We start from the raw sequence: 26,703 nt of genomic DNA on the forward strand, positions 1-26,703 counted from the left end.
TATATATATTGTTATTATTTAAAATAGCTTGGTGTATTAATCTGAACACCTGAAACTGATTTTTAGATTTTTATTAGCTGTAATCATTAAAATGAAGAGAAACATATCACAACAATGATTCTACACAATACATGGAATTAAGATCAATTTGTTTCAAGTAGGAAAAATGTGTCTTGAAGTTCACTTTTTGAATGAAATGCACAAATAAAAGAACTTTTCTACGGTTCTAATTTATTGAAATGCATATGGAAGTAGCTGAAATTAGAAAAGTAGTTATTGAGGGTCTCTGTCGAATTGAAGGAAGCAATAAATGCAGACTGCATGTTGGGCTGGCCAACAACACTCAATTACAAAAGCATTATGCTAAGTTGTTTGTGTTGCAGCATTTTGTAGATGTTTTTTTTTCCCACAATATGCCCTTTGAATACAGATTTTAAATGAAAATTCCTCCTGTGAAGACACAAAAGAGAGTAATTTCAAAGCTTTTTTGGCATTAGGACTCACTTAGACTTGGAAACCGCAAATAAAACAATAAATATTCCCAAGGCTTTTTGCACTTTTTTACCAGAGAAACCAATAAACGCTAAAGAGTCTGATTTTACAATGAACTAGAAAATACAGAAACATGCACACTTTATTGATTAGAGTGTTTTTTGTTCACCTTGGTATAATTATGTTTCATATAATTGCTATGGTAGGAATACCTATTTTCACACACCTGTTTGCAAAGAGGCACCTATTTATCAACGTGTAACAAAAAGGTGCTACTGGTTCAGCTTCAATAGTATCAAAAGGAAGCCTTGCAAATATGACAAGTTAATTAGTTGAAACGCACCACTACACATCTAGTATACATTAAATGCATCTTTAGTAGAAACTTTGGTACAATATATCGTATATAAAAAACAGTATGACGATTCAAATGTAAACAAAAAAGTCCTTTGTGTGTTTTCATTTTCTATCATACGCCACAGAAAGCCACACTGCTTGTATTAATCAAAAAAGAATTCATTTTACATATGCGCATAATCACTCTCAAAGATGGACTCGCAGCATAAGAAAAACACACACTTGCTAATGCGCCTTTTTCCGTTTTCCAGACATCTCCACCGGATGACACTAAGGTAATAAAAAGGTACCATAGAGAAAAAAAAACAAAAAACGTACAGAAATAATAAAAGCAGATATACCTACCAGTGGGTCTCCGAAGATTTTTCTCCAGAAGAACTCGGCGTAATGATCCATCCATGGCTGATTCCTCTATTTGAGAGTGATCGCCAATAACACTCCAGTACATCATTCTGCAAGAAAMCATGCAAATAACAGTGCAGGATTCTGCATGAATATAAAATAAATACGACATATAAAAAAAAAATGCGTTAATGTAGCCTGATAACATATGCATAGAACTTTATACGCATAGGGGCCAATTTTATAAATTGCTGCCACAGCCTTCTTTCTCAAGAGTTCTAGTATTTTTTTAATATTGTACTGTTGTAGCAACAAACATATTGTGAATTAACATATGAAATAATAGAAATATTTCTCCCAAATTTTTATTTACAGCCAAATGCAAAGTAAGAAAATGGAATAAGAAAGATTAAAATTGTACCACTATCACTTAAAATGTAGTTATGGTACCTACATACCATGACTATGGGATGCAGGTATATAATTACACAATTGGTAGTAAAAGTTAAAAATTTTTCAAAAACATTGTTTCTACATGGTGTTAAAAAGTAAAGTCCAAAAATGTTTATATATGTTATTCATATTATAATTTTAATAATCCGATTCATTCCACAAAGCTATAAGAAGAATGTGTTTTAAGGAGTGTGATCAAGAAAAGAGTGTCTGAGTACACAACTCACCCCCTGGCTGGGTTTACAGTAATGGCATATGGCTCTCCTGCTATGTCAGTAATCAAGCGAGTGCAATTTGGTCCCTTAAGTTGGCCCACATTTATGGAATATCGTAATTTAGTCCAGTGGGCTGTGTAATAGCTGAACCAGTGCATCCGGGAGTGATCAGTCCAATAAATGTTTCCCGTGATCCAGTCAGCAGAAATGTCTCTAGGACGACGGAAATCTGAACACTGCAATGCATAAAAAGCAGGTTCTCTTATTCAAATCCTGTGCATGCATCATCTAAACTTGTCACATAAAAGGCAACGCAGTAAAACATCACCAAACACACAGTTTATAAACTCAGACAACTCGTGAAGCAATAGCAGTTTTTGATAGATGGACAAATAAAGGCACTGGAAGCACTTACAATGTTCTTAACATTTGCTTTGGTTTGGCCTCTTTCAAGAGTGTCCTTGTAAAAGATCCCACCAGGGTTAAACTGGGTAGCCCATATAAACTTTTGCTGATGAAACAGAACATCCATCCCGATAATGCGAGCATTGTCCTCAATGTGAGTGAGCAGTTTATGTCCCTGGCTCTGGTTATATGGATACACAAAGCTTCGGATTTCAGTGTCGTTGGCTATGTAAAGCACTCTGTCATCTTGTCCTGCAAAGACAGTCGTTAATTTGAGAAAAAAAAAAAGGAAATGAAAGCTTGTATAAATTATTAACAACCTACCCTGTGCAGTTTAAGCATGATACATAAAAACAGATCAAACTAAAGTAAGCCGAGTCTTAAACTGGAACACATTTCGATAATATTCATACCTTTAACAACACAGTTGCCGTTCATCTCTTTATAGTTCCGATCGCACGTACATTTGAAGGATCCCTTAGTGTTTGTGCAGTAATGAGGACATGTGTCAAACTGGAGACACTCATTCATCTCTGGAAAACAAGGGAGAGAGATCTAACATCATTACAAATCTATATGTTTTCGTGTCACTGAAAAAGTGCAGAGTTGAAACATGTAAAGGCCAACAACGTTAATTTTCTTTGCCCTGCACATTCCATTATGAGGTGAAAAGTGTTTCATCTGTTCCTGGGAAGTTCAAGTAACTTGTTACAAATGCACTACAACAGAAGTTTTCTGAGCACATTTCAACCATTTTTATGCCTTTCTACTATTTTTCCTCTAAAAAAAACACACTATGGTTTATGTTGGCTTATCTGCCCTGGTAAGGGTAACAATGTTCTTTTTAAATTGAAATCATTTCACTTTATCTTCACTCGTGGTGTTGAAGAGGATAACTATCTTTGCAGTTGAGCTCATACATCTATTTATTTGACAATTTAGCAGAGAAATTAGATTTTAAATTGAAAATGTTGCTTATTTTGTCAATATTGCTTTTGATTAAAATGCAGTTAATTGTGATTATTTAATTATAGACCCTGCAATTAACTCCAATAAAAATGTAATCAAGTCCCACCACTAATTACTCCTTTTTGTTGATAATAAACAGACCTCTCTGATGATGAGTTGTCTACCAAACCACTGGAACAAGACAATAAAAAGTATTATTTCCATCTTGACATCTTGCTATGAAATTCCCCATAAGCTTAACCTTTAAAAGCCTGCAAGTCTAAAATTAGCAAAAGTTTTTGCAAATATGACTAACACAGAAATACTCATACGTTACCTTCACACTGGCCCGTCTTTTGGTTCCTCTTGAAACCAGGTTTGCACTGACATATCGCATTAGCATTTGTTTGGTTGCAAATTGCATCCTCCCCACATGGGTTTGTTTTCTTTCCGCACACATCTCCACTGGAAACTACAAATACATACAGGTCTTTGATTATGCCTCTGAATCTCAGTTGACTGCTGGGGTTTTCCTTTGATGTGCAACAGCTAAGAGTGCATCCTAATCACTCACACAGAACACAACACACCTCAAACATTTATTATCACAAACAACAAAACCTTGCATCTCAAATGAGAAGATTGCTGTTCTTTGCGATAACCTCACAGGGAGCCGCGCTGCATCTCTTGCAGGAGCTTCAATGATATCTTTGCGAAAGTTACCAGCTTGTTCTTACATGACTTGCAGTCCTGCTCGTCTGAGCCGCCGTCGCCGCAGTCGTTGAAGAGGTCACACTGAAGCTGCATAGGGATGCAACGTTGATTACTGCAGGTGAACTCTGTCTTGCCACAAGGCCGAGGCCTTCCAGCTACCACCTCTGCTTTGACAGGAAAGAAAATAAAGCAAAGTCAATATAAATCTTTTTTAAAATATGGAATTAAACAGTTGAAGAGTTAATTGCATTAACTCAGCTGTAACCGTCCGAGGCAGGTCAAACACTGGAACATTGATTCAACTCATTCTTTCCAAACTGTTCATGTCAAAAAGGGACAAAAATGTGATATAAACTCGTTTACTTTTTAGTTCTTTGTTTTTTATTTTTTGGAAAATAATAAGACACTCGAGCTACTTCACCGTGGAAAAATCTAATTAAATGAGTTATTAAATGGTTCTATTCATTGAGGGGCAAGTACTGTGAACTATTTGTTCATACCAAATGAGTATAAATCTGAGTTTGTTCATGTTTTTAATTCTGAAAAAGAATGAAAGGTAGACCTACCCTTTCCAAAGCTCTACCAAGTACCTGCTGTTTGTCAAAGTAACTAAGTGAAATGATCAAGTAAAACTAACAAATGATCATTGGCATGCGTTTCTTAGTTAATTTTAACATCTTTTATTTATGAACGTCAACTTAAGTTTAAAAAAATATAGCATTTGGAAGTATATATATGCAAGTATTGTCTGAATGCATTTGGTGTAATCTGCTTTTGAATCCAGTGCAAATTCTAGATACAAAACAGTTGAAAAAATTGGAGCAGTTTGGACTGCTTCGTAAGTTTCCTCTTGGAAACACATCACACAACTCTTGCCATTGCAAAGCAGAATTAGGCACACTTTTTTTCCCCTGTTTTGTTCATTATAATTTTCTTTTTGCTACTTTGAGCTGACGTCCAAAACAAATTCAAAAGTTAGGGTTTCAAGTCTTTGCAGGTTTGTGCTTACCTAAGGCATAGACGTGCAAGCAAATAATATTCCTCCATGTGTTCTGCTTTTCTCAGCAACACCGTTTCTAGCACAGGTTAAAGCCGATGATAATAAATAGAACTATTTAAGTCATGTCTAGGCTTCAATATTTAACACAATTCCACAGCAAATTTGGAATTGTTTTGATAAGTCACTCATTCGATATATTCGCTCCTTATATACCTGCTAGAATTCAACCTGCACTCATCTTTATACCATCACCTCAAAAAAAAAAAAAAAAAAGAAATATGTAGTATCTTGTCCCAGTGAGATAAGACAGAACCACTGTTTTTGGTTTAGGATACACATTTCATCCACATGTTTTGATGTGTGACCAGTTAAGTTTCAGCTAGCTAACCATTTGCCCATTGCAGTGGTTTTAAGTTTCTCATGATCTGACAAAGCACATAAAATGTTTTATTCTATGTATTGTCTTAAAACTTTAGGGAGTGCATAGCTTGTTTCATACTATTTAGCAATTGGAATATCATCGATCACTACAGAATTCAGAGTATTGGCATATGTCAGTGTGAACAAAGTACAGGGCTGTTCAACTAAAAACACAAACTGAAAGAGTGCAGTGTGGGATTTAGAGTGTTGCACTTCTTCCTCGCTCACAAAGGTATTTTCTCAGTAGTTACAGTTATTGGCTTTGGAGTTCTGATGTTTGCTTGATGCCGTTGCTCAGCTTCACTGCACACTAAATTGAAATCCTCACTTGATCCAACGCATTCAGCACTGCATTCCCAGCAGCTGAGTGAATCTCATACAGCAGAGCTTATAAAGCAGCCAATCGATTAGATGTTAAACACAGGAGAAAAAGATGAGCAGCCTGTCCGCATCGTTCTTGATGGTAATGTAAGATATATGAACAAAGCAATGGGTGACGTGATTTTCAACTGTAGGCTGCATGAACTCCAAGCACTGCACCATATATACATAAACAAACTGTGTCCAAGTGAAGGCCATTGATTGTAATAACTTTAATGCGCTTAGAGACGGTTGGCTTATTGGCAAAGATAAAAATTTGTATAACTTGGATTGACTGCAGTGCAAAAATATTGACTGTCACATCCCCACAGCAAATGACAGTTAATGTGTCAATTTTCAGTTTAAGGAATGTACACAATCACATCTTTTCTGCAGCTAGTCGAGAAAGAGGTTATTATCTTAGCGGCAGGTAAAATTACAGTTTGATTTTCATCTTCACATTTTTTTCTGTGTATCGTAAAAAAAAAAAAAATGTATGTTTGGCACTCTCCAACAATGTGAGAATGAAAAGGAAAGGAGCATAATGAAGTGATGGGGAGGAGGATGATGGGATTAAGATGAAATTGAGGAGATGGATAGATGGAAGAGGCATACAATGGTGAGAGGTAATGGACTGAGGTAAGAGATGGATGAGGGTCTCAATGGAATCAGAGAGAAAGATGAATGAAAGACGAGAGGAACAAGAGAATGATAGAAAACAGGAGCTATTTCTCATTTTTTGTCTTTCTGTGAGAATTTACAGACAGCTTGTGGAAAGATATCAGGACACCAGAAAAGGGAGAATCAAAGCGTTTGGAAACATTAAATTGGGTATTTTCACTTTGACATGAAAGAGGGACACAAAAGCTAAAACTATTTTGCAAATTTTTTCCCTGACTGAAATGAAAAAAAAAAAAAAAGAAGAAATAATAAATTTACAAATCTGAACATACAGTAAGTGGAAACAATATCTGCTTCAATTTTTATCAACCACCAAGTGTTCATACATTTTCTACATAAACAACCTGTTTGGAGAATCAAATATTTGCTTCCTACCGCATTCTTCTTCATCCGAATTATCGCCGCAGTCATCCACTTTGTTGCAGACTTGGTCCATGCGCAGACACACATGATCGTTTCTACAGCGGAAAGGCCTCGTAGGTGGGCAAGGAAGCTTAGCTGGAGGCCAAAAGATGCAAAAACAAATTAATTTGCTGTTGGGATTTAAGAGAGGCAGCAACATCTTTTCTCTAGTGGTACAGAGAAGTAAAAAAAATAAATGCATCAGGTGGCTTTTAGGTGCTATCTTGTGAGTGGTATTTTAAACTTACCGCACATTTCTGCATCTTCATCTGAGTTATCACCACAGTCATCCTTGCCATCACATACCCATGTGTGGAGCTTACATAAGGTGTTATTACAGATGAATTCATCGGCTCGACAGAAAAATGTTCCTGCAGTCACAAAGTTTCCACAATTTTTATCACAGCAAGTTAAGTTACAAAGTACAACAGTTTTAGATATCATGGATTATCTTACCTAATTAAATCAGAAGGCTAAAACTCTTTCTGTATTGAACATTTAGCTACATTTTCATCTGTATTATGTTTGATATCTTTTCATCTCCTGTGCTTTTGCAAATGTCATATTACTGGATTTACTTTGACCTTCTAATATTAGACGTTAATTTGTTTTGCATAATTTATTTTATAAATGCTGCAGCTTTTAGCATAAGCTTTTACATTCATAATAACATTCCAGTCAGATATGATTGTTCCTTTTTATTCTTGAGTGGACTGAAATTACAAATTCTTCTACTTTTGAAAAAACAAAAACTGGGTTTACGAGCTTGATTTTTCTTTTTGTGACTTTGATAAACCACACAGGGTCAGAAATATACATACAGCATAAAAAACACACATGTCTACTGCCCTATATTTAACCCTTTCTTACAGGGAAAGTTACATTTGGCTTTTATAAGGGGCTTTTAGACCTAATGAGTGGGTATGTATATATCCAAGCCTTTGTTTCTAAATGTGGACCTGTCTGAAGTGAATAAAAATAGATTCCCAGAATTGTATTTTTTGAAGTTCTCTATTAAATAATCATTTCACCTGGAAAAAGAAAGCATCAAATGCATAATTAAAAAAAAAAAAAACATGTCTAACCTTCTAACTGGAACTATATGATATAACATATTGCGGTATTATCTAAGTTTTTCCTTCTTTTTACCATGGTTACAGTTTTCTTCATCGCTGTGATCCATGCAGTCCAACACGTCATCACATCGCCAGCGTCGAGGGATGCAGTGAGCGCGATTCAGGCACAGAAATTCATCCTCTCTGCACTCCTTCACACAACCAATCTGTCCAACAACAAAATACAAAATCCTCAAGCAGCAAACATGAAAAATAGACTCTTTACACAGTAATCTGTTGAAGCACTATTCATAATAAACACACATTGGTGTGTGATGTCTTTAATTCCTGGAAACGTGTGAAGCTGTACTGACCTCATCTGAGCCATCAAGGCAGTTGTCATGTCCATCACACCGCAGGCTGGCTGACACACACCCTCCACTGGCACACACATACTCATTTACAGAGCAAGATGGGCCCACTGGAAGAAAAAGTGCTAAGATATTATTTACGGAAGATGCAGCACTTTCGCTTTCTTAACTATTACAAAGCTCTAGACTAACACTATCTTGACAGAAAAACCAATCTTAAAGAGCGATGATTTCTCTTGAAAGTATTTCTTCAGTGATGACAGCTTTTGTTTTTGCTACAAAACTGAACTGAAACAAAAGATTTTCATATTTTCAGGATCCGCTTCTAAAACTGATTTGCACATTTCTGAAGGTCCTCTGAGAAATTTTCTTGAAATGTATTTTGGTTCTGGGTGATGGTCTATCTGCCAATTCAAAATACTTCTTAGACAGACAAAGACAACTAATGTTTTAATAAAATACATTTTCAGTAAGGCTTATCAAAAATGGATCATCAATGGAATTAGAGTGTCATATAAAGTTCTCAGAAAAAAAAATGTAATAAAATGACAGACACTAGCTTTTTTATGATGATTTTCAAGATAGGGAAACTGTTACACAATGATTAGATAAGTGATTTTGAAATGTGGGCAGAAATTGGTGAAAGCTTAGAATAGAGCAGAGGAAAACTTAAAAATCCTTCAAATCAATGATGAAATAATAACCTATTGCCTAATATTGAGGGGCCCCTTCACTTCCAATATATTTTCATACTAGACAAAGAGATATGAAGTTTGGTAGATTTTCCTTTTTTTGGATTGTAAGATGTGCTTCTGAGTGAGGCTTTTTTTCTACAGACATGAATAAAACCATTTCTGAATATCTGGAGGTGGGATGAACACTTCTAGTTTATTCATTATTCAATTCCTCTGATTCCTTTTCACAGCAGTCTGCCAAAGATGGACTGATTCTGTTAGTTGAAGCAGAGATCTAATCACATATCACTAGTTATAATGTGATAATGCATCGACCTAAATATCTGAACATTTTGGTTGATTTTTTTTTTTTTTATTTGTGAGCCATGAGCAAAAATGTGAAACATAACTTTTCATGAAGACCTTTTAGACTGCCCAAGGAAAAAGAAAAAAAAACAACTTTTTTTTTTTTTGAGAAAAAAGATTTTTTTTTTTAATGAATAATTTTGGTTTTTGTACAGGAAACTTTTGATCTGAGAAATAACTCGCAGAACATGCAGCCATCCTTTGAGCAAAAATGAAAATCATTTGAGCTATTTTGCTAGGTTCACACCTGTTCCATGGCAGCTTTTTTCATCTTCCCCCATCTTGCAGTCTTCTTGACCGTCACACAACCACTTGAGTGAGATGCAGAGGTTGTTGTGACACCGAAACTGGTCATCTGCACAGCGCGCCTCACAGCCTCTCTGAGAACAAATTCAGAGAATAAGAAAGTTAAAAAAAAAACACAAAAAATTATTTTGATTTATAATCATTTGTATTTCACACCAATGATTATACATTAGCTTTAAAATCAGAAGTTACTTTAGTAAAAATAATGTGATGATCCACAAATTTGTATTAAAATATTAAAAGTTAACACAAGCAATAAAACATGCTCCTACACAGTTTATCTTAAGCAAAGTAAAAGGAAGATATTACTTAAGCATATGTAAATCTACGATGTTTGTACTAAATGTAAAAGAAAAAAAATGTTTTTGTACGGTGATTAGTGATACTAATCAGTTACAAATAAGGATTTTAGTTTTTAAGTGATTAACTTTTGTGCCAAATATAGACAATGAACTCCGCTGTCACAGTAAGAAAGCCAAAGGTTTATGGAGAATGACCAGGCTAAGATCCTGCAGGATGTCATTGACTAAACTGACACAGCAGTGATGGCTAACCATTCAGTGAGGTTTTTGACTAGGTAGATAATGGGGCAGTAGTGGTTACAACATCAACAGCAACATTAAGGATTGATCAAAAAGGAACAGGACTCAAAGAGGAAGAAATCCCTTGGACTCTGTGTCCAGAAGAGCACAACCTTAGGAACAGCTAAGATCCTGCAGAGAACATAAAGGACCCCAAGATAAAGTAGAACTGCCAAAGAGGAAAGAGTGTCTGTAAAGCCTTTGGGTTGTTTTGGGGATAAGGACAGAAACGATTTTCAACTTAAACATTGAGTTGAGGGAAAAGAGGAAGAAATAGGGATTGCAAACTTATTTTAAAAGAGTGGTATTATGTATGTTCCAGTCATTTAGAGCCATTTCATAGCACAATCAAGTATTTAAGTTACGTTCAGTTGTTAAATTTCCATATATATCAAACATAACATGAAAGAAATTTGACTTTACATTTCAATGCTTTGAAATTGGACCAGTGTCTCTTAAAGAAGCTTCTACTCTTTCTGACACTCCGCCTTCAGCTCATCGTCACAACAATGCTTCTCATTATGGCATTCGCAAACGTCCTTAGGCGTGTTGCAGTGAGTAGTAGTTAGTTTGAAAAGCTCAGCAGACAGGTAGTTCAACTAGGTGTTTGCTAATTACTGCTGCTAATTACTTTGGAACCGTGTGTGGACATCTTGGGGAAGGGGTGAGGCTAACGACAAGCTATGGTCAAGTCTGCAGTTGCAAGAAGCTTTGTAGAAATAAGCGGCACATTGTATGAGCAAGCGTTTAGGCACCCTGAATGGCTTCAACTACAGATCTTAAACACGCAGGAAAGAATCAAAGGAACACTCCAAGTACCTTTTGAATACCTGGAGTGTACAAACATGATATAAAGCTCAAAACAGTCGATTTTTCGTAACCCCCTTTAAAACAACTACTTCATTTGGCTGATAATATGAAAACACCTACTAATGCCCACTGACATTTGGCATATTAAAAACTAGCAATCTGTTTTAAAGCAATAAAACTGGTCATAAAATGAAAATAGTGAGGGTGGCACTATTCTGGAAAATGCTACTGAACTTTAACAACTACTGCAAGCTAATGACATACTAATGCAGTCCTCAAACCTCACAGTCCACCCATAGCTTCAAAGGTTTGCAAATAGGTGAAGAGGCAGTGCTTTTTTAAATGTGCTTTGAGTTCTCTAAAAAATTAGATGAACTGCTTTGAAACTCAGCTAGAGGACTCTGAAAAGAACTTAATCATTACTTTTACAAAGTCATGAGAAACCCTCTTAGCTTTTTGTTTTTTTCTGTTAGGTCTCGTGCCTAACAGAAAAAAGATAATTTCACCCATTTATACCAAACCCAAATTGGACCATTCCTTCTGGGTGTTTATTTTTGACCTTAATTTAATGTCTTACTTAAAGCATTTGCAAACATGAATTCAGAAAGCGAACACTTGGGATAAACTTCACAAAGGGTTAATTAGGGTTGAAGCACCTGCATGCAAAGAGATTACATATAAAACAAATATTATGAATGTTAAAGAGGGCAAAATATTAAAAAGAATAATGAATTTTAACAACAAGCTTTTGTCCTTGTATTATGCATCACAAAACAACATTATCTGTAATGGGGCTTTATTTCTTAATTTTCAATGTTAAAATGAATGCGCATTTAGGTTCATTTTGTCACATATTATCTGCGTCAAATTACAAAAGCAATTTTAAGCTTTAAAAATAAAGATATTCAGGCGTCTGAATGAACTAAACAACCAGTTTTTGTTAGTTCTACAGGCATGAAGGATTAGGATTACCAAAAGCAAATTAATATGGTTCTTCATGCTCTAGTGCACTGGAAGGTAGAATAATTCATCACAGTAAAATATTCTGTACTGTTCTGTAGTGAGACATCCATGGCGAGGAGATTTATATCAACACAGTGAAATATAACTAAAACAGGAATTTTTTCAGAGCAAAATTTAATTTTTTTCTACAATTGCGATGTTTAATTCAAACTTTAGCTACGTCTGTAATGACAAACTGAACAAGTGATCAGTTACATAGAAAAACACATTACCTATATGCTATAATTTGGCTCTGATCCACTGTAATTTATGAGTGTTGGTGACCCAATTATGTCGTTTTGATCTCTTTTCACAATATTACACTCTTGATATTGCAACCTTTAATTTTAATTCAAGCTACCTATTGACCCACTAATTACACATTAGCTAACACATAATGATTTAATGGGGTATGATGGACATCCTCTCTGTTCAGACTAATAAAAACCCATATGCCACACAGCCCAAAATGTAGGTGTCATAGCTCTGCTTGTGAAGTCATTTTATGTGGCAAATTTAATTCTTAAAAATAAACAAAAACAGTAAAACTCAGGAACTGACCTCATCTGAATTATCCAAGCAGTCGTAATCTCCGTCACAGCGGAACCGGGACGAAATGCACTCTCCATTTGCACAGGCAAAGTCTTTGTGGTTACAGGTGACAGGCTCTGTATGGGAAACAGAACATCCACTCTTTATTAATTCACACATGTTCATGAATTTTGTGCTAAAGTAATTACTGTCCTGAACCAATTCCAGATGCTAGTTTAACTTCAGATACATGTTGTTGGTTTACTGTAAGCTACAGGCAGGCTATGATTTTAAAGTAGTGCAGAAAATCTCTGTCATCGTTTACAACTTCTAATTCTGTTTGGTAGACATTCTACCAGAGAAATCCTCTTCAATAAGAGAAAGCCCAGACGGAGCACTGAGAGGAAATTATTATTAAGGGGGTTGTGTAGAAAAGCAATGGCCAGGCTGATTACGTATTTATAATCATTGCAACTAAGAGTAAAACAGTAAAACATATTATGGTAAAAATGTTAAGCTCATATTGGTTTTATAGAGTTTCATTCTGGGACTTGCAATCTGCAAATAGATGTCCTTAAAAGGCTTGTATCAAATTAAGTTTTATGGATCAGCATATGCCTGGTAAAAACTTTATGTTTCATCCTTTAATGTAATGTTGTATTCAAAACTGGGAAAGGCTAAAAGACCAGAAAAAATGCATAAGCATAAACATAAGAAAATCTAAATGTACCCATTGATTGTGGCTTTCATAATCAGGAGTAAGAATTTGTCGATGAAACCAAGAATCTTGTATCAGCTATTAGAGGTAGTCTCTCCCTAAGGACAATATTAGACTGGTGCTAAACAGCTGGATTAGATTCATCGTCTGGGCCCTCCCTTGTTATCATGGGCTGTTAGCTAACCATGGGCATGTATTATGAGTTGTGCTGTAAGACAGACTCCCAGCAGGCATTGCAGCAAAATCTGATTTGCAGCCCCTCTATTGTCTGYTGGTCCAGCTGCTTTATGTCTTTTTTTTCCATCCAACTCTTGACTGGCCTTTATTTGCATTTTAAGTGACATTAATAGGTTTGGAGGCTCGAGCGTCTAATAAATCATGCAAAATGTGCACACACTGCAAAAAAAAAAAAAAAAAAAAAAGCACACAGAGTCTATGCATGAGCTCATACAACACACAGGCAAACAATTCCCCCCACGCAAATACAAAGAGTTGAGTACACAACAGGATGTGAGACTTAACAAGGCGGGTTAGCAGTGACATTTCATGAGTAGATAAAATAGCCCAAGAGCCTGAGCTTAACTTTGTTCTCAGAAAAGAAGCACAGATATTATGAGCGCGCTTAAAAGAGGGAGTTGAGTCATGTTGGATTGATAAGGAAGAACCACCCTGAATGCACAAAGCTGCATATATTATTTCTGAGAATGGGACAAGGCGTTGTCATGGTCGGTGAGAAAAGCAGTCAGGTGTCCTCAAGGGCGTCAAATTCTTCACGGTGCGTGCGAAGCATCAACAGTGTATACAAGCAAATAAACAGAGCTTAGAGCACGTGAAGTTGTCAGGTATACTCACTGCAGTTCTCCTCGTCTGAGCCGTCTCCGCAGTCGTTCTGGCTGTCACACCTCCAGTGGTCGGGGATGCAGTTGTTATTCTCACAGCGGAATTCATGAGGTCCACAGGTCTTTTCATCTTTTTCATCAGGAGCAAGAAATAGAAAAAAAACGCATACAGATGAAAATGGCTTCAAAGAGCATGAATATTAATACAGCACTAGCTATCATATTTTTAAAGTGTAATCATCGTTTCCTCAGGGTTTCCCTGAGCAAGTCTGACTGTGAGCTCAAAACATAGTATGCATTCAAAAAGCTAATACACCGTAAGATGAAATACCTGACTCCGCTGCCAGGTCTGCTCAGCCGATCGGTAACAAAAAGTTGGCAAAATTGAACATTTCTAAGTATGACTTGTGTTTCCTTTTAGGCCACATTCAAGCTGTGATTCTGCTCCTTTCAGCATTATCGCAGACAAGACGTGACGGTGATCGAGAAGTAAAATGGGAAATACTCTACCATACTGTTTGGCTTTCTTTTTTTGGTTAGTTGCTGTACTGAAAATGTATACTTCTTGAGCATTCCATACTGTTTTCTATCTATTTTAGGCTGTGATTTCACAAAATGTACTCTTGATAATGTCACAGTTATGAAAGAAAAAAAACAACTTTTGATCAAGCAATAAACTCAAGATATTAACAGAATGGGTTGACTCTGTTAAATCTGAGGTTTGACTTAATCTTTCAGGATATTTACAGAGAAAACTAATATTCTCAGGGCATAATTTTCAGGGACAATGATGAGCATAGAACATCTCTGTGTGGTTAGTTGTCCACTATACAGGGTAGGCTGCTATATAGGCACACTAGCTGGGATAAAATTATGAAAAAAAAAAAAAGAAATACTGACTCATGCAGTGGAAAAAGTTTCTCAAGTATTTTAATATGAAATCATAATATCTAGCCATAACATGGATTAAGTCAATATGTTTGTGTTTTGAGTCAAATGTATATTCTTAAGTTAAAAAAACAATAAGATAGAAGCAGTTCGGGGTTGCTTTGGGTGTTTCCATCAGAAAGTTTGCTCTGCATTAGTACATGGATATGTCAATGGAATTCTACAACAACCAGATTAATGTTTATTTAAAATTCCACCACATTTCTTAAAAATGTTTTTTTAAATATAATTATCCTGACTTTTAATTCATAAAAGTATTCTTTCAGCAGGCATCATCCAGGGATAATAGCCCTGGTGACGTTATCAGCTAGGAAAGAGACGTGGGTGAAGAAGTGGGTGGCAGATTCCGCCTGAATCTCTTTCTTACATGACAGCAGGCGGAGAAACAGGAAGGTGCAAGAGGCAGCAATTCATTAGGGAGCAGCTTGGGTGCATTCAGCATTTAAATACATGTATAAGGGAGAATAATTTGGAAATATGACTCTTTTGGGTCAGAGCTCATTATAAAAGTGACAAGGACAACTTTCTTTCGCTATCAGAGTTATTTTAAGTGTAGAAAAAATAGGCAAAATGAAGATATGTCATTTGCTAAAAGTTTGTTTGTGCAAACAATCTGAGGAGCAAAAACCATCTGTGATAAAGTGGCTCATTTTATTTTTACTTATTTAGCTTTGCTAGAGGATCTTCTAAGGTTATCACTCATAGAAGCAGAAGTACAAAGAACAATACTACATGAAACAGACTGAGATTACAAAGAAATCCATGGCATCAAAGCATAAGGGCCAGAGTAAGTGGAGTATAAACTGGATGGTGTTTAGTCAAAGCCAGTCCCAGTCCTTGTCTTTGTGCTCTGAAATAGTTGTGACAGTCGCAGTAAAACATGCCCACATCCACTCACATAACAAAAACAAACTAACTGGACATAATTCCTATGTTACAATTGTGCAGAGAAAGGAGACAAATGTCCTGAAAGCAACTGAAGTATCCCGAGATGTGGTGTAATTTAAGGGAAATATGGAGAAGTAAGGGTTTATGGGAGTTATTTAATGCCTGGATGTCAGTGAAAGAGGTAGAAATAATCTATAAACAAGAGATAAGGAAGAATCTAGTATCAGGATTCCAGCCTGATATCCATTTCAGTGATCCATATTGACTGCTGTCACTTTTACCTTCTCACTGCTGACAATAAAACTGTCCAAAAAGTAAATTTCCATTTTCTCCACAATCAGTTGATGCATGTATCAGCTAGAAAAACAAAACAACTAAATCAAAAACTAAACAACAAATAAAAAAAACCCAGAACAGTATATAAATGCTGCAGTGTGAAGATTTCAAGTTTTTTTAATCTGTTCAGTTTATTAGCAATTGCATATTACTGCTTCAGGATAATTACGAATTTATGATATGGTTAGTTTAAGATTAATTCTGCTTTAGTCAAATGTTTTGGTGCTTCCTTGCATGGATCTCACACCCCACTCTCCCTTTCCTCTCACTTCTTGACTTGGTATCAAAACACAACAGAACAAAAAACAAATTAAATTTTAACAGTAAAGGCAAAAAATAAAATAAAATACAAAACAATAAATCAGCCTTGGTAGTGCTGGTTGTTGCATCACAGGCCATGTTCAGATCTGGCAAGCACAGCCATTCTGGGAATGATCAAATCAAGCACAGCCATCACACCTAGGCAGAACTAAATATATGTGTGAAAGCACAAAAATCAGAATGAGAACAGAGCTTTCAGACCGCCTCGTAACCTGATGACTAGACAATACCGATGTCACATGGACATCTTTGCTTTAAAAATGTATATTTTATAAACAGCTTATTAAAAAAATCTGGCAATCTTGTTGGCCCGTTTAAAACAACCAGATATGTGAGGGAATAATTAAAGTTATTTGTTTCTCCTGCTGACAGTTTTAATGAATTCCTTGTTGAAATCCTCATAAATGAAGAAACAATGTTCTTTGGGACTGATAAGGATATGATATGGGTTTCTCTGCTGTGAAAGCTTTGTTATTGTTTTTGGAGCTGACTGCACCTCCTGTGGTCACTGTTTATTAAAATCTCCCATGGTGATCTAATTTTTCTTGTTTTGTCCTCAACTATGTGCACAGTAAAAGTTGTAAAGAAACTGGTCTTGAAGGCAAATTTTATTGTGCATTAAATACTTTTTTTTATTTAATGAAAACTGTAATGGTCAGGATCCTTTAAACTTCCTTCATCCCGCTCCAATTCCCTTTAATTATCCCTAAAATTATCCCGTTGTATAATTTATCATGCTTTGAGCGTTGCAGCTCAAATGATTTCTCAAAAATGCAGCACAGGGGAGGCTGAACCAACACTTAAATATTAAAACATACAATCACTGTGCTTGTGGTGTTGTTGACAATCAACGCAGTCATTTAACTACATTGCTGTGCATGTGGAAAAACTAACTCAACCTGAACRTTGAAGCCTTATGTGTCAAACTGAAGGCCTGGGGCCTCATGGCTTTTGACTTTAAATACTCAAAAAAAATCAAAGCAGTTTTTATTTGTATAATACAAAATGTTAAAAGATGTTTAATATTAAATAACTTGAATAAATAATAATTGAATGCAGAGACAACTATTGATTCAGTTTGTTCTACAGATACATTGTAGCACAACTGGCCCTTTGAGGAGGTTTATGATCTTGATATGGCCCAAAAAGAAAATGGGTTCAACATCCCTGCCTTAGGTGAAAGATCATACTTAAAACTGGTTAGAATAAAAACTGATTCATCCAGCCCAGATGATACTGCTAGGTCTGAGCAAAAGTCGTGAACATACAAAACGAACAATAGAACTTAGGGTTAGGAGCAGTTGCATATCTTGAACTTAATTACTTCGCGTCAACTCTTTATAAGATATTCTCACACAGGAAACAAGTCTAAAGCTAATGAAGTTACTGATTTGAACTGAATTTTCAGTCTGATGAAAGCCTTTTAATCTACAAAAAAAGTATCAGGAGTTTTAGAAAACATATTTTCACTGATATCAAACCAACAATCCCCTCGTTGGTTCGATGAACCAATAACGTTACATTTCTGTTCTCGCTACAGGGATGGCTGCTCTTTTACGCATGATGTAACAAACTCTCTCACTGCAGGTTCAMAGAAAGTTTAAACTCAGCTCACGTCCACTCAAGCCACCAAAACATTGTGTGATTTTATAATTGAGAGATTATACCACTGTTTCTTTACTAACTACACAGTTAGGAGTTGCAGCAAAATTGTTCAATTGTGTTGTTAACTGCCAAGAACATTTTTGACAATGCTAGCAGGTGGCCTTGAAGGCATCTAGATTCAGCTGAGAGTCGAACCAGAAGAACAAGCAACGCGACTGAATCACTGAGTTAGACTAGAATAAACTCAAGGGTAAAATTAATCACAATCTAAGCAGATTCATAMGAGTGTTCTTTCTGGGAAACTAATGTCGCATAACTCACCACAGTTGGCCTCATCTGACCCGTCTGCACAGTCGGGGTCCTCATCACAAACCCAAAGCTTGGAGATGCAGTGCATTGATGCCTTACACTGGAACTGGTCAGGGGAGCAGGTGCTTTCAGCTGTATTCAGAAAAAAAAGGAGTATGAAAGAGAAGAGCAACATCTTTCATCATTCAGGATRMATTTTTTTTCTCTGTAGAAAGACCTGAGTCATCATGGAATGCTACCACGATGCAAGACACAGTGAGGAAGCAAATTATGCCTCCCGAACATTTCTTCTTTGCCCTCATTTTTATGCTATATTACAACAAGGTAGGAGCAGCTTCTTTTTTATATAACGTGACATTGTTTCAAATAGCATTTTAATTTCAATGGCGCAGTGTTCATTACAAAGGTGCATTCAAAAACGCATCCAATCATGCTGGTAGTTTAAGCAGGGCTRAAGTAATTAGCTTCACTTTAATTAAAGTCTTTTTTTCTCCTCCTGACTTTCTCGCAATCTCCTTCCCTCGCTCTCACCCCKTCTGTAATCATCGGAAAGACAAACGCATCCGGCGAAAAGTCTTGAATAGGGTGTGATATTMTGATGAGTTACATCACTGCAGACAAAATCTGCTCTTATCCTCTATGCGATTCAATTTCTAATCCCTTTTCACAAGAGCAGGCCATAACACAAGTCGTCTCCAGAATGCCTAATGAGGACTACGTAATCCTAATGGGGTGTTGTRTGCAGTTCAAGTACAGGCATGAAATAAAAGTTTTAAAAAATGCAAAATTAGGATGTTTTCTTTCATGATTTGTATCAATTTAAAAAAATTCAGACATCAAAAGCTTTGTGCAGTATATATACATTTTTTTTTTTTTTTTTGGAGTGCTTGCACAAACATATCCAATTCTTCTTATTCCAATGCTTTATTAATAGCTTCTTCAGACAATAAAAAGTAATGTTGCAAACTCTCACGGCAGTCTGTCTCATCCTCTCCGTCACCACAGTCGTCCTGACCGTTGCAGCGCAGGTTTAKAGGGATACATTTCTGTTTCCTGGTGCACTTGAACTGGCCTGACAGGCAGATGTATGTCTCTAGGAGGAAAAACGATAAGAAGGAGASCAAAATCAAACAAAACRAAAACACACCAGAAACACATTTATTCACCACACTGAATACTCAATGTATTTTCCCCATTTGCCTATTATATTTACCCGTGGTGAGTCTGGGGCAATGCTGGTACTCTGCTCAATTTGTGACCAAGTATTTTTTTTTTTCAGTAAACCTCTTACTATTTGCTCTTCTGCCAGTTTATCTTTCATCATGCAGCTTTGGATTTTGTCATTAAGCCTCTTTAACTTCCTTCAGAGTCTAACTTCTAATATGACACCCATAGCAAAAGCACAAAATGACTAAAAGCATGTTTACTTTCAATCCTGCTCACTTTTGTTACCAGTGAGCCTCTTWACTTGGAACTTATATGATTTGAAATAAGAGGAAGTGTGTTTGTGTAAGTATCAATCTTTAGGTTACTATTCCATAATCAACTAGTTAATTGTTTTTATAATCAATCACATTAAGTCCCAATAAAACRCACTGATGTTTGTGCTTTAACATCAACATGTGAAAAAGTGAAATATTTTTTCAGGTACTCCAGCAGAGTAAACTGTCAACTTACCACAGTTGGCCTCATCCGTGTTGTCGCCGCAGTCGTTCTCTCCGTCACAGATGAAGGGAGGAAGAGCACAGAGGCCTGTACCACACTGAAAACGCCCAGGCTGACATTTGAATTCCGCTGTTTAAAAATCAAGCATAACCCAGTGTGCAATTAGAAATAAAAATGGGACATATATTATAAAAGAGGTCAAAGCTCTGGCTGTAACAGGAAATAGAGAGAAAAATAACATGTTTTTGCCCCAGAGTTTATGCTTTTATGGTTTACAACTATAACATCYCACTTACGGCAATCAGGGGGCTCGTCTGAGCCATCCCCGCAGTCATCCACCGTGTCGCACTTCCACCAGAAAGGGATGCACTCATCTGTCCCACAGCGAAACTGTGTTGGAACAAAAGAGACAAAAAAAGAAGGGGAGTGGGTGAACATAATTTGAAGTCGACATGCATTCTCGASTGCCTGGTTAGACTTCTGCGTTCTTCAAAGCCAGAGTTAAAATCAATACCCAAACATTTCCTTCACCCTTCATGTCAGAAAAGAAAAGCCCATGAAAGTAAAGCAATTTGCCTTCAGGTGGAACAGTGTTGATCAGAACAGAGGAGCAAACAACATGATCACAGCAGGTGTGGACATGGYGGGGAAGGAGGAAGAAAGGAGCTGACCTGACTGGACGTGCAGTTGGAGAGGCAGGTTTTGTTGTCGGCAGCAAGGTAAAAGTTTGTGGGACAGGCACATTTGTGTTCCCCACCAGGGGAAAGAAGACATAAATGGCTGCATCCACCATTTGCAATCTGGCACTGGTGCTTGGGCACTGGACAGCAAAATACAAATACAAGTCAGAGCTCAAACGGTCTGACATCAGGCATGTTTTTCTTCCGGCTGAAGAAAAACAACAACTAAGGAACAAAACTGTTAGCTGGATGGAACAAACATGAGAGTCTGATGCACTATTTACCTTCAGGCTGCCGTAGTGAGTGGTAGACCTTGATTGATTTGATGGCTTGCCAGGAGTTGAGGAGCTCAATCGCTTGAGTGCCTGTAGTCTTGTGGGCACGTCGGAGTGACTTGGACTTCCCATCAGTCCAATACACAAAGTCCTCAAACAAAGTCAGTGCCATTACTCCTTGGATATGGTCATAGGACACTAAAAAAGGAAGTCATATGTTTAGTTCTCTGTCTGTGCAGGGTTAATATCATCCAAAAAACCTTTGGAGATTAAAGCAGTTCAACAGATTAAATAATAGATCTGTAAGGATTTTCAAAATAGAGTGTTTAGATAGTCAAATAATATTTTTTGATATTTTAAATTATAATAAAATACAGTGTCTTTCACTTTTCAGAATGTTGCAAAGACAATATTCATTAGTTTTATGTGGCAGATCARCGCAAAATTGTGAAGAGGAAATTTTACATGGTTTCCAAAATTTCCTAGAACCAYCTCTGCATCAGATTTTCACTTTTACAGTCACTCATTTTTACTCAGTGTTTCTCTTCAAATCAGTTCACAGTAAAAAGTGGATGGAAAATATCTTCGAACATCTGTCTAACAATATAATTTGTCTAAACTTAATTTTAAAATTTTAAATGTGCAACTCATGTTATCGCACCGCTTTCTTTCTCACCTTTGCGTCTCTGGGTGCCATCCATGTTGGCAAACAGGATGTGGTTGTCATCTGCCCAGTACAGTCTCTTGTTGGTATAATCAATAGTGAGAGCAGTGGGGCTATAGATCTCTGTGTCAATGATAACCATTTGCCCCCGGCCGTCCATGCCTATACGCCCRATCTGAGCGGGCTCACAGCAGTCTACCCAGAACACATACCTAGTCACAAATATTGCAGAATTGAGAAAAGCTGCATGTCACTGTAGGCAACAATAAAATGGAGTATTGTTCAAAATAACAAGGCGATACAAGATACGGGTCAGATAAATCAATGGAGGTAAAAATGAACAATGTGAGTATACATGCTAGTAAAAAGGAAACAAAAATACTGAAAATAACAAATGCCTAAAGTTCACTGACTACAATGACACCACGTTACATAAAAAAGGAAATTCTCATTTCCACAGATTATGTGTGTAAGCGTGTCTAAGTAAACTATGACAAAAACTATGATTTGTCTTTTTTTAAAAAGTATGCATTTGAAAAACTTGCTTTAAGAACCATTCAAGAATCAGTCATTTTTAGGAATAAAATCCAGTTGTAAGCTATTGTAAGCTCTGTAGTTTTAATATTCTCACCCTGTCTGGGGATCCAGAGCAAGATCTGTGGGGTTCTTGAGACCAGAACTGATCAGGATGGTCGGGTAGAGGCCGTTCGCTTTTGACACTTCWAGTGTTTTCTTTTCTGCGTCACACCAGTACAGATTTTTTCCAATCCAATCCACTGCTAAAGCACTGGGCACCGCTGTCCTGTGGACAATCTGTTAAAACAGAAATCAAAAAGTTTGGTAAAAGTAGTTTGAAAYACTAAAAAAAACGTTTAACTGATAAGCTATGCTCAGCAAAATACTTTTTTTCCTACTGCATTTTGGGCTCTCTTAACTTTTCAAACTGAATGGTTTTGAGAAGCTGTCATGTGCTGCCATGGTAACTGTTAAACACGAGTCTTGTGCATGACAAAAGGTTGTTGAGAATACTGCAAGGTGATGTAATGACCTAAGGCTGCAGACCAAAAGCCTTAGCTTTATTTTAATGTGCATTTGCATGCAGAACACTGTCAGAGATAAAAGCATGCTTCTAACACTAGTTTGTGAAGAAAAGGTCAGCCCTTCAAATATATTTACAAAGAAATGTGTTATGAAGCACGCGGGGTGTAGAGGTAGAGCGGTCGCCCCATATACAGAGGCTATTAGTCTCAACGCAGCAGTCTGGGGTTTGAGTCCCAACCCTGAGACCTTTGCTGTATTGTTGTCCTCCCCCTCTCTATTTCCTAACTAGTCTACTGCAAATAAAGGCTACCAGTACCATTAAAATATTTTAAAAAATGTGTAGTACAATAGAAATTTGCTCAGGATTAGGATCATTTCTGTTGAAAATGGTATTTTCGCAAAGCAGAAGGAGTTCACCTACAGTCATTACTTGATTAGTCTCATGGGGAGCAGAAGGGAGCAGTTTAATAAGGTCAAGCAGCAATGAGTGATGACTTTAAAATTAGACTCTACAATCAAAAGTCTTCCCTGCTGCAATGAAGAAAAGAGGTTTTCTTAGTAAAAGAAAAAATGGCGGTGGTCAGAGGGTTCCTGTTTCACTGATTGTATGGTAACTTTGTTCCTGTCAGTCTGACCCAGGGCAGCTATGGCTACAATGTAGCTTACCACCACTGGCATGTGATTTAGTGCACGAATGGGTGAAAGACTAACTGTAGTCTAAGAGCAGTGGGTTCCTCTGGACTGCATAAACACATTAGTTTTCCTCAAAATTAATGCGTTAAATTCCCAGCCTTAGTTTCTACATAAAATCCTTCTTCTTGTAKTAATCTAGGTTATCACTTGTTCAGAATAACTGCTCCACAAAAAAAATTGGAAAATGTCAACATTTGAATATGACTTTTCAAAAAATAAATATAAAATAGGATGTTGAGTGATCTGCATGTAAAAAGTGGAGCCGGTTAGACACTCCATTGTTTCCGCCATTTCAACGAAAAGATAGTAAGACCTTCAAAATACCTGCTTATGACCTCGTCACAATGTTAAAAAATCCAAAAGACAAAAACGAAAGGGATTTGCAGGGGTTTGCGAGATTCTTTGGCATACCTTGGGCTCTCCAGGAAGCATAAAGTATGAGCGTTGAAGACACTGTTTTTAGCATGCACCAACCTTCTGTGGCAAGGTYATGTTAGTTAATCATTGTGGCAGCATATCAAGGTCCTGTGTGGAGCATGAAGAAGTGCGGTGGCAGTTAAATATGAGCATATTTATAAACTAATTTACTTCATGGCAACAAATGCCACAAAAAAGAATTSCATGTCAGCAAAAATCTTTATTTTCCTTTAGAAACACAACTCTGTATMAAAATGATTACTTAAAAACGGAAATCACGGATGGACACAGGTAACGTTTACATAGCTAAATGGATTAAAACTAAATTATGTGGCAACGATGTGATTCAGAATGAAATAATGCGCTGAAGTCCAAGTGAAAAATGAAAAGAAAAATGTCCACTAACTATTTTTCTAATTAAATACCACTATCATTACCTTTGCAAATAAAATCCATACATCTTTTCAGTTTCATGCTTTTCCTCATATAGCAAACCTGTGCAAGTGGCTGCTCATGTCAGTAACTCTTTAATTAACCCGAYGTCATAAGCTCATGGATCCGTGTTTCAGACAGTTTGCTAAGCGGTGTCAATGGCTCAGGCTGAAAACTGTGGATGTAAGAGAGCTAAATAAGCCTATTGCTCAGCACACAAAAGCTAATGAGATGTGGCACGGGGACCCAGAAAGTGTTATCCTAATGTCCCATCAGCTCTTCTATCTGGGCTTCGATCCCCTGACCTTACCCAACCTGGTGACAACACCTGAGAGCGCATTTGTAACACGATGCTTGCCACATTCATCTGACAGCCATTAGTTATCTTCGGAAGCACTCTATCTGAGCCATTAAGCAAGCAAGAAGCTCTTTCCTGAAGCAATAAAAAAAAAATCTATGATGTTGAAAGTGTAAAATATAAGACACCTATCTTTAGCTGAGCGGTGATAATGAGCTATTTCAACCACGTGTTGTTTCAAAAGCAGAAAATGTTTTTAARCGGCAAAATCTGATAATTAGACTGAGCAAAAACAGAGCTGAGATGGGTGGGTAAACATTGAAGTGGGAGTAAGAGCAGGAAACGCAACGATTCGTCACCAAAGTGAAATAAGCAACATATGGTAGTCAGTCACAGCAGCAGTATCTCATCAGTTACCTTAAGGTCGCTCCCATTTAGGCGCATTCTGTTGATCTTTCGACCACTCGGCCTGGTTGAATCCACCCAGTAGATGAATTCCTTTTTGTAGTCAAAATCTAGGTGGATGATGTTGTAGAGGCCCTAGGAAATAGAAAACACACATWGCATGTTAAAGCATRTTAATATTTATCTGAATGAAAATGGGTCAAGCTAAGTTCCCTGTGGGAGGGTGAAAGCATTACGCTGTCACTCTGACTGCCACCATAAATATGCAACATTTGGTAATTAAACAGAAACACATTTATTTTCATCTGCTCAACCAAAAGGTGATTTCAATTTGCATTGCTAAAAAAAAAAAAAAAAAAAATAAAAAAATAATGTTCTTTTTATACGTGATATGTTTTGTGCAGCTCAAGCAGTATTGATTTTGGTGGATATCCCCATAGCTCTCAAGGCTTTCAGTAATACAAGCAATTTTAAAATTGACTGGAGAGCAAGCTGCAGTCCGATCAAAGGAGCAGAGTGACGTACCTTTCTTCAATGTTTAGCTCATAGGAGCTCGCTGTCAATCAGACAGCGCCGCACACCAAACAAGTGCCCCCACCCTGCTGTCTCACACTGTAGGAGCCTTGAACACATGTCAGACAATCTGACAGGTGCAATGAAATGTCTTCATCAGATCATCAACACTTTCATRGACAGGTCGCAAAGGGTCCGGAGGGAACATTTCTGTACTCTGCGTATCTGTTACAGAGATGAAATCCACCTTTYTCTTGTACTTCTAACATTGAACGGTATATTTTATTAATCTACCTGGAGGACGGCATGAAGAGGGATTGAGACCCTTTAACTGAGCTTGGATGTAAAAAGAAAACAAAAAAGACTGAAGTAATGTTTTTTTTCTATTTTTATCTCATTAAAATGATGCTACGGGTTAGATAATTTGCCTAAACCCATTCACATTTCATCACCTGACAACTAAAACCTTCAAGTTAAAGTGTAATTATTCACAGTTTTGAAAATGAGCTAATTTCTTCTCGAGTCTGTTCTAACCAGCTGACCTGTGACCAGGAAAAGCATCCTCAAGAGCTTTCTTACCCAGGCTGTTAGTTTAAGTGGACAGTCRTGTTCTGGTATGTGTCAAGTTGTTTTAAATTTTCTGAACATGGATTGAATTGAGCACTGTGAGACGTCCAAAGCTCAACTTATTATTTTAAAACTGAACCCTTCTTTGAACCTATACACAACGACACCTGTTTCAGATCAGCTATATTTATAGTGAGAGAAAAACACTCACAGCTGGGCTCTCTTCACTAATTGGTCTTTAAAACGTTCCAATTAATATTAAAATTCTTTCAGTATTTTCATTGCTTTTATCAGCTTATTTTTGTGACTCTTGTTATTCAGAACCAAGTGTTTATTTCAAAGTGCTATATGAATAAAATTGACACTGGATTATGTTAGTGTACAGACCACTAGATGTGGAATGTTCTTAGAAAATGACAAAAACATGAAAGAGTTGAAAACTTATGAATATATTTTGACAATTTACAACACATTCATAGAAAAAAAACCTGCAATATTTCAATACTGAACTTTATTGCCCAACCCAAACCCTGAAGCTGCATAATCATTCAATGTAATTTAATATTATTTTATTGCATATTATATATTATTTTCCACAGAAATA

The 26,703-nt window shown here is 36.7% G+C and overlaps 1 protein-coding gene across 6 annotated transcripts in view; it reads right to left on the minus strand.

The window, feature by feature from the left end:
• The window catches only part of lrp1bb (low density lipoprotein receptor-related protein 1Bb), a 316,436-nt gene that overhangs the window by 26,278 nt on the left and 263,455 nt on the right, over positions 1-26,703 (minus strand). For 4 of the 6 annotated variants that reach the window (XM_008402891.2, XM_008402881.2, XM_008402898.2 and 1 more), the window contains exons 58-79: positions 25,032-25,154; positions 22,365-22,546; positions 21,746-21,945; positions 21,079-21,267; positions 20,786-20,934; positions 20,411-20,504; positions 20,127-20,243; positions 19,423-19,542; positions 18,462-18,581; positions 14,056-14,172; positions 12,516-12,622; positions 9,503-9,635; positions 8,219-8,325; positions 7,939-8,071; positions 7,038-7,160; positions 6,763-6,885; positions 3,950-4,093; positions 3,550-3,684; positions 2,678-2,797; positions 2,275-2,516; positions 1,872-2,095; positions 1,195-1,301 (exon numbers count right to left, since the gene is read on the minus strand). In XM_008402891.2, the coding sequence (XP_008401113.1) occupies positions 1,195-1,301; positions 1,872-2,095; positions 2,275-2,516; positions 2,678-2,797; positions 3,550-3,684; positions 3,950-4,093; positions 6,763-6,885; positions 7,038-7,160; positions 7,939-8,071; positions 8,219-8,325; positions 9,503-9,635; positions 12,516-12,622; positions 14,056-14,172; positions 18,462-18,581; positions 19,423-19,542; positions 20,127-20,243; positions 20,411-20,504; positions 20,786-20,934; positions 21,079-21,267; positions 21,746-21,945; positions 22,365-22,546; positions 25,032-25,154 (3,109 nt within the window). The remainder of the gene's footprint in view (positions 1-1,194; positions 1,302-1,871; positions 2,096-2,274; positions 2,517-2,677; positions 2,798-3,549; positions 3,685-3,949; positions 4,094-6,762; positions 6,886-7,037; positions 7,161-7,938; positions 8,072-8,218; positions 8,326-9,502; positions 9,636-12,515; positions 12,623-14,055; positions 14,173-18,461; positions 18,582-19,422; positions 19,543-20,126; positions 20,244-20,410; positions 20,505-20,785; positions 20,935-21,078; positions 21,268-21,745; positions 21,946-22,364; positions 22,547-25,031; positions 25,155-26,703) is intronic. The other 2 variants (XM_008402873.2, XM_008402905.2) reach the window with 2 other exon arrangements.

Source organism: Poecilia reticulata, linkage group LG2, assembly GCF_000633615.1.
Source record: "Poecilia reticulata strain Guanapo linkage group LG2, Guppy_female_1.0+MT, whole genome shotgun sequence".
Taxonomy (NCBI): domain Eukaryota; kingdom Metazoa; phylum Chordata; class Actinopteri; order Cyprinodontiformes; family Poeciliidae; genus Poecilia; species Poecilia reticulata.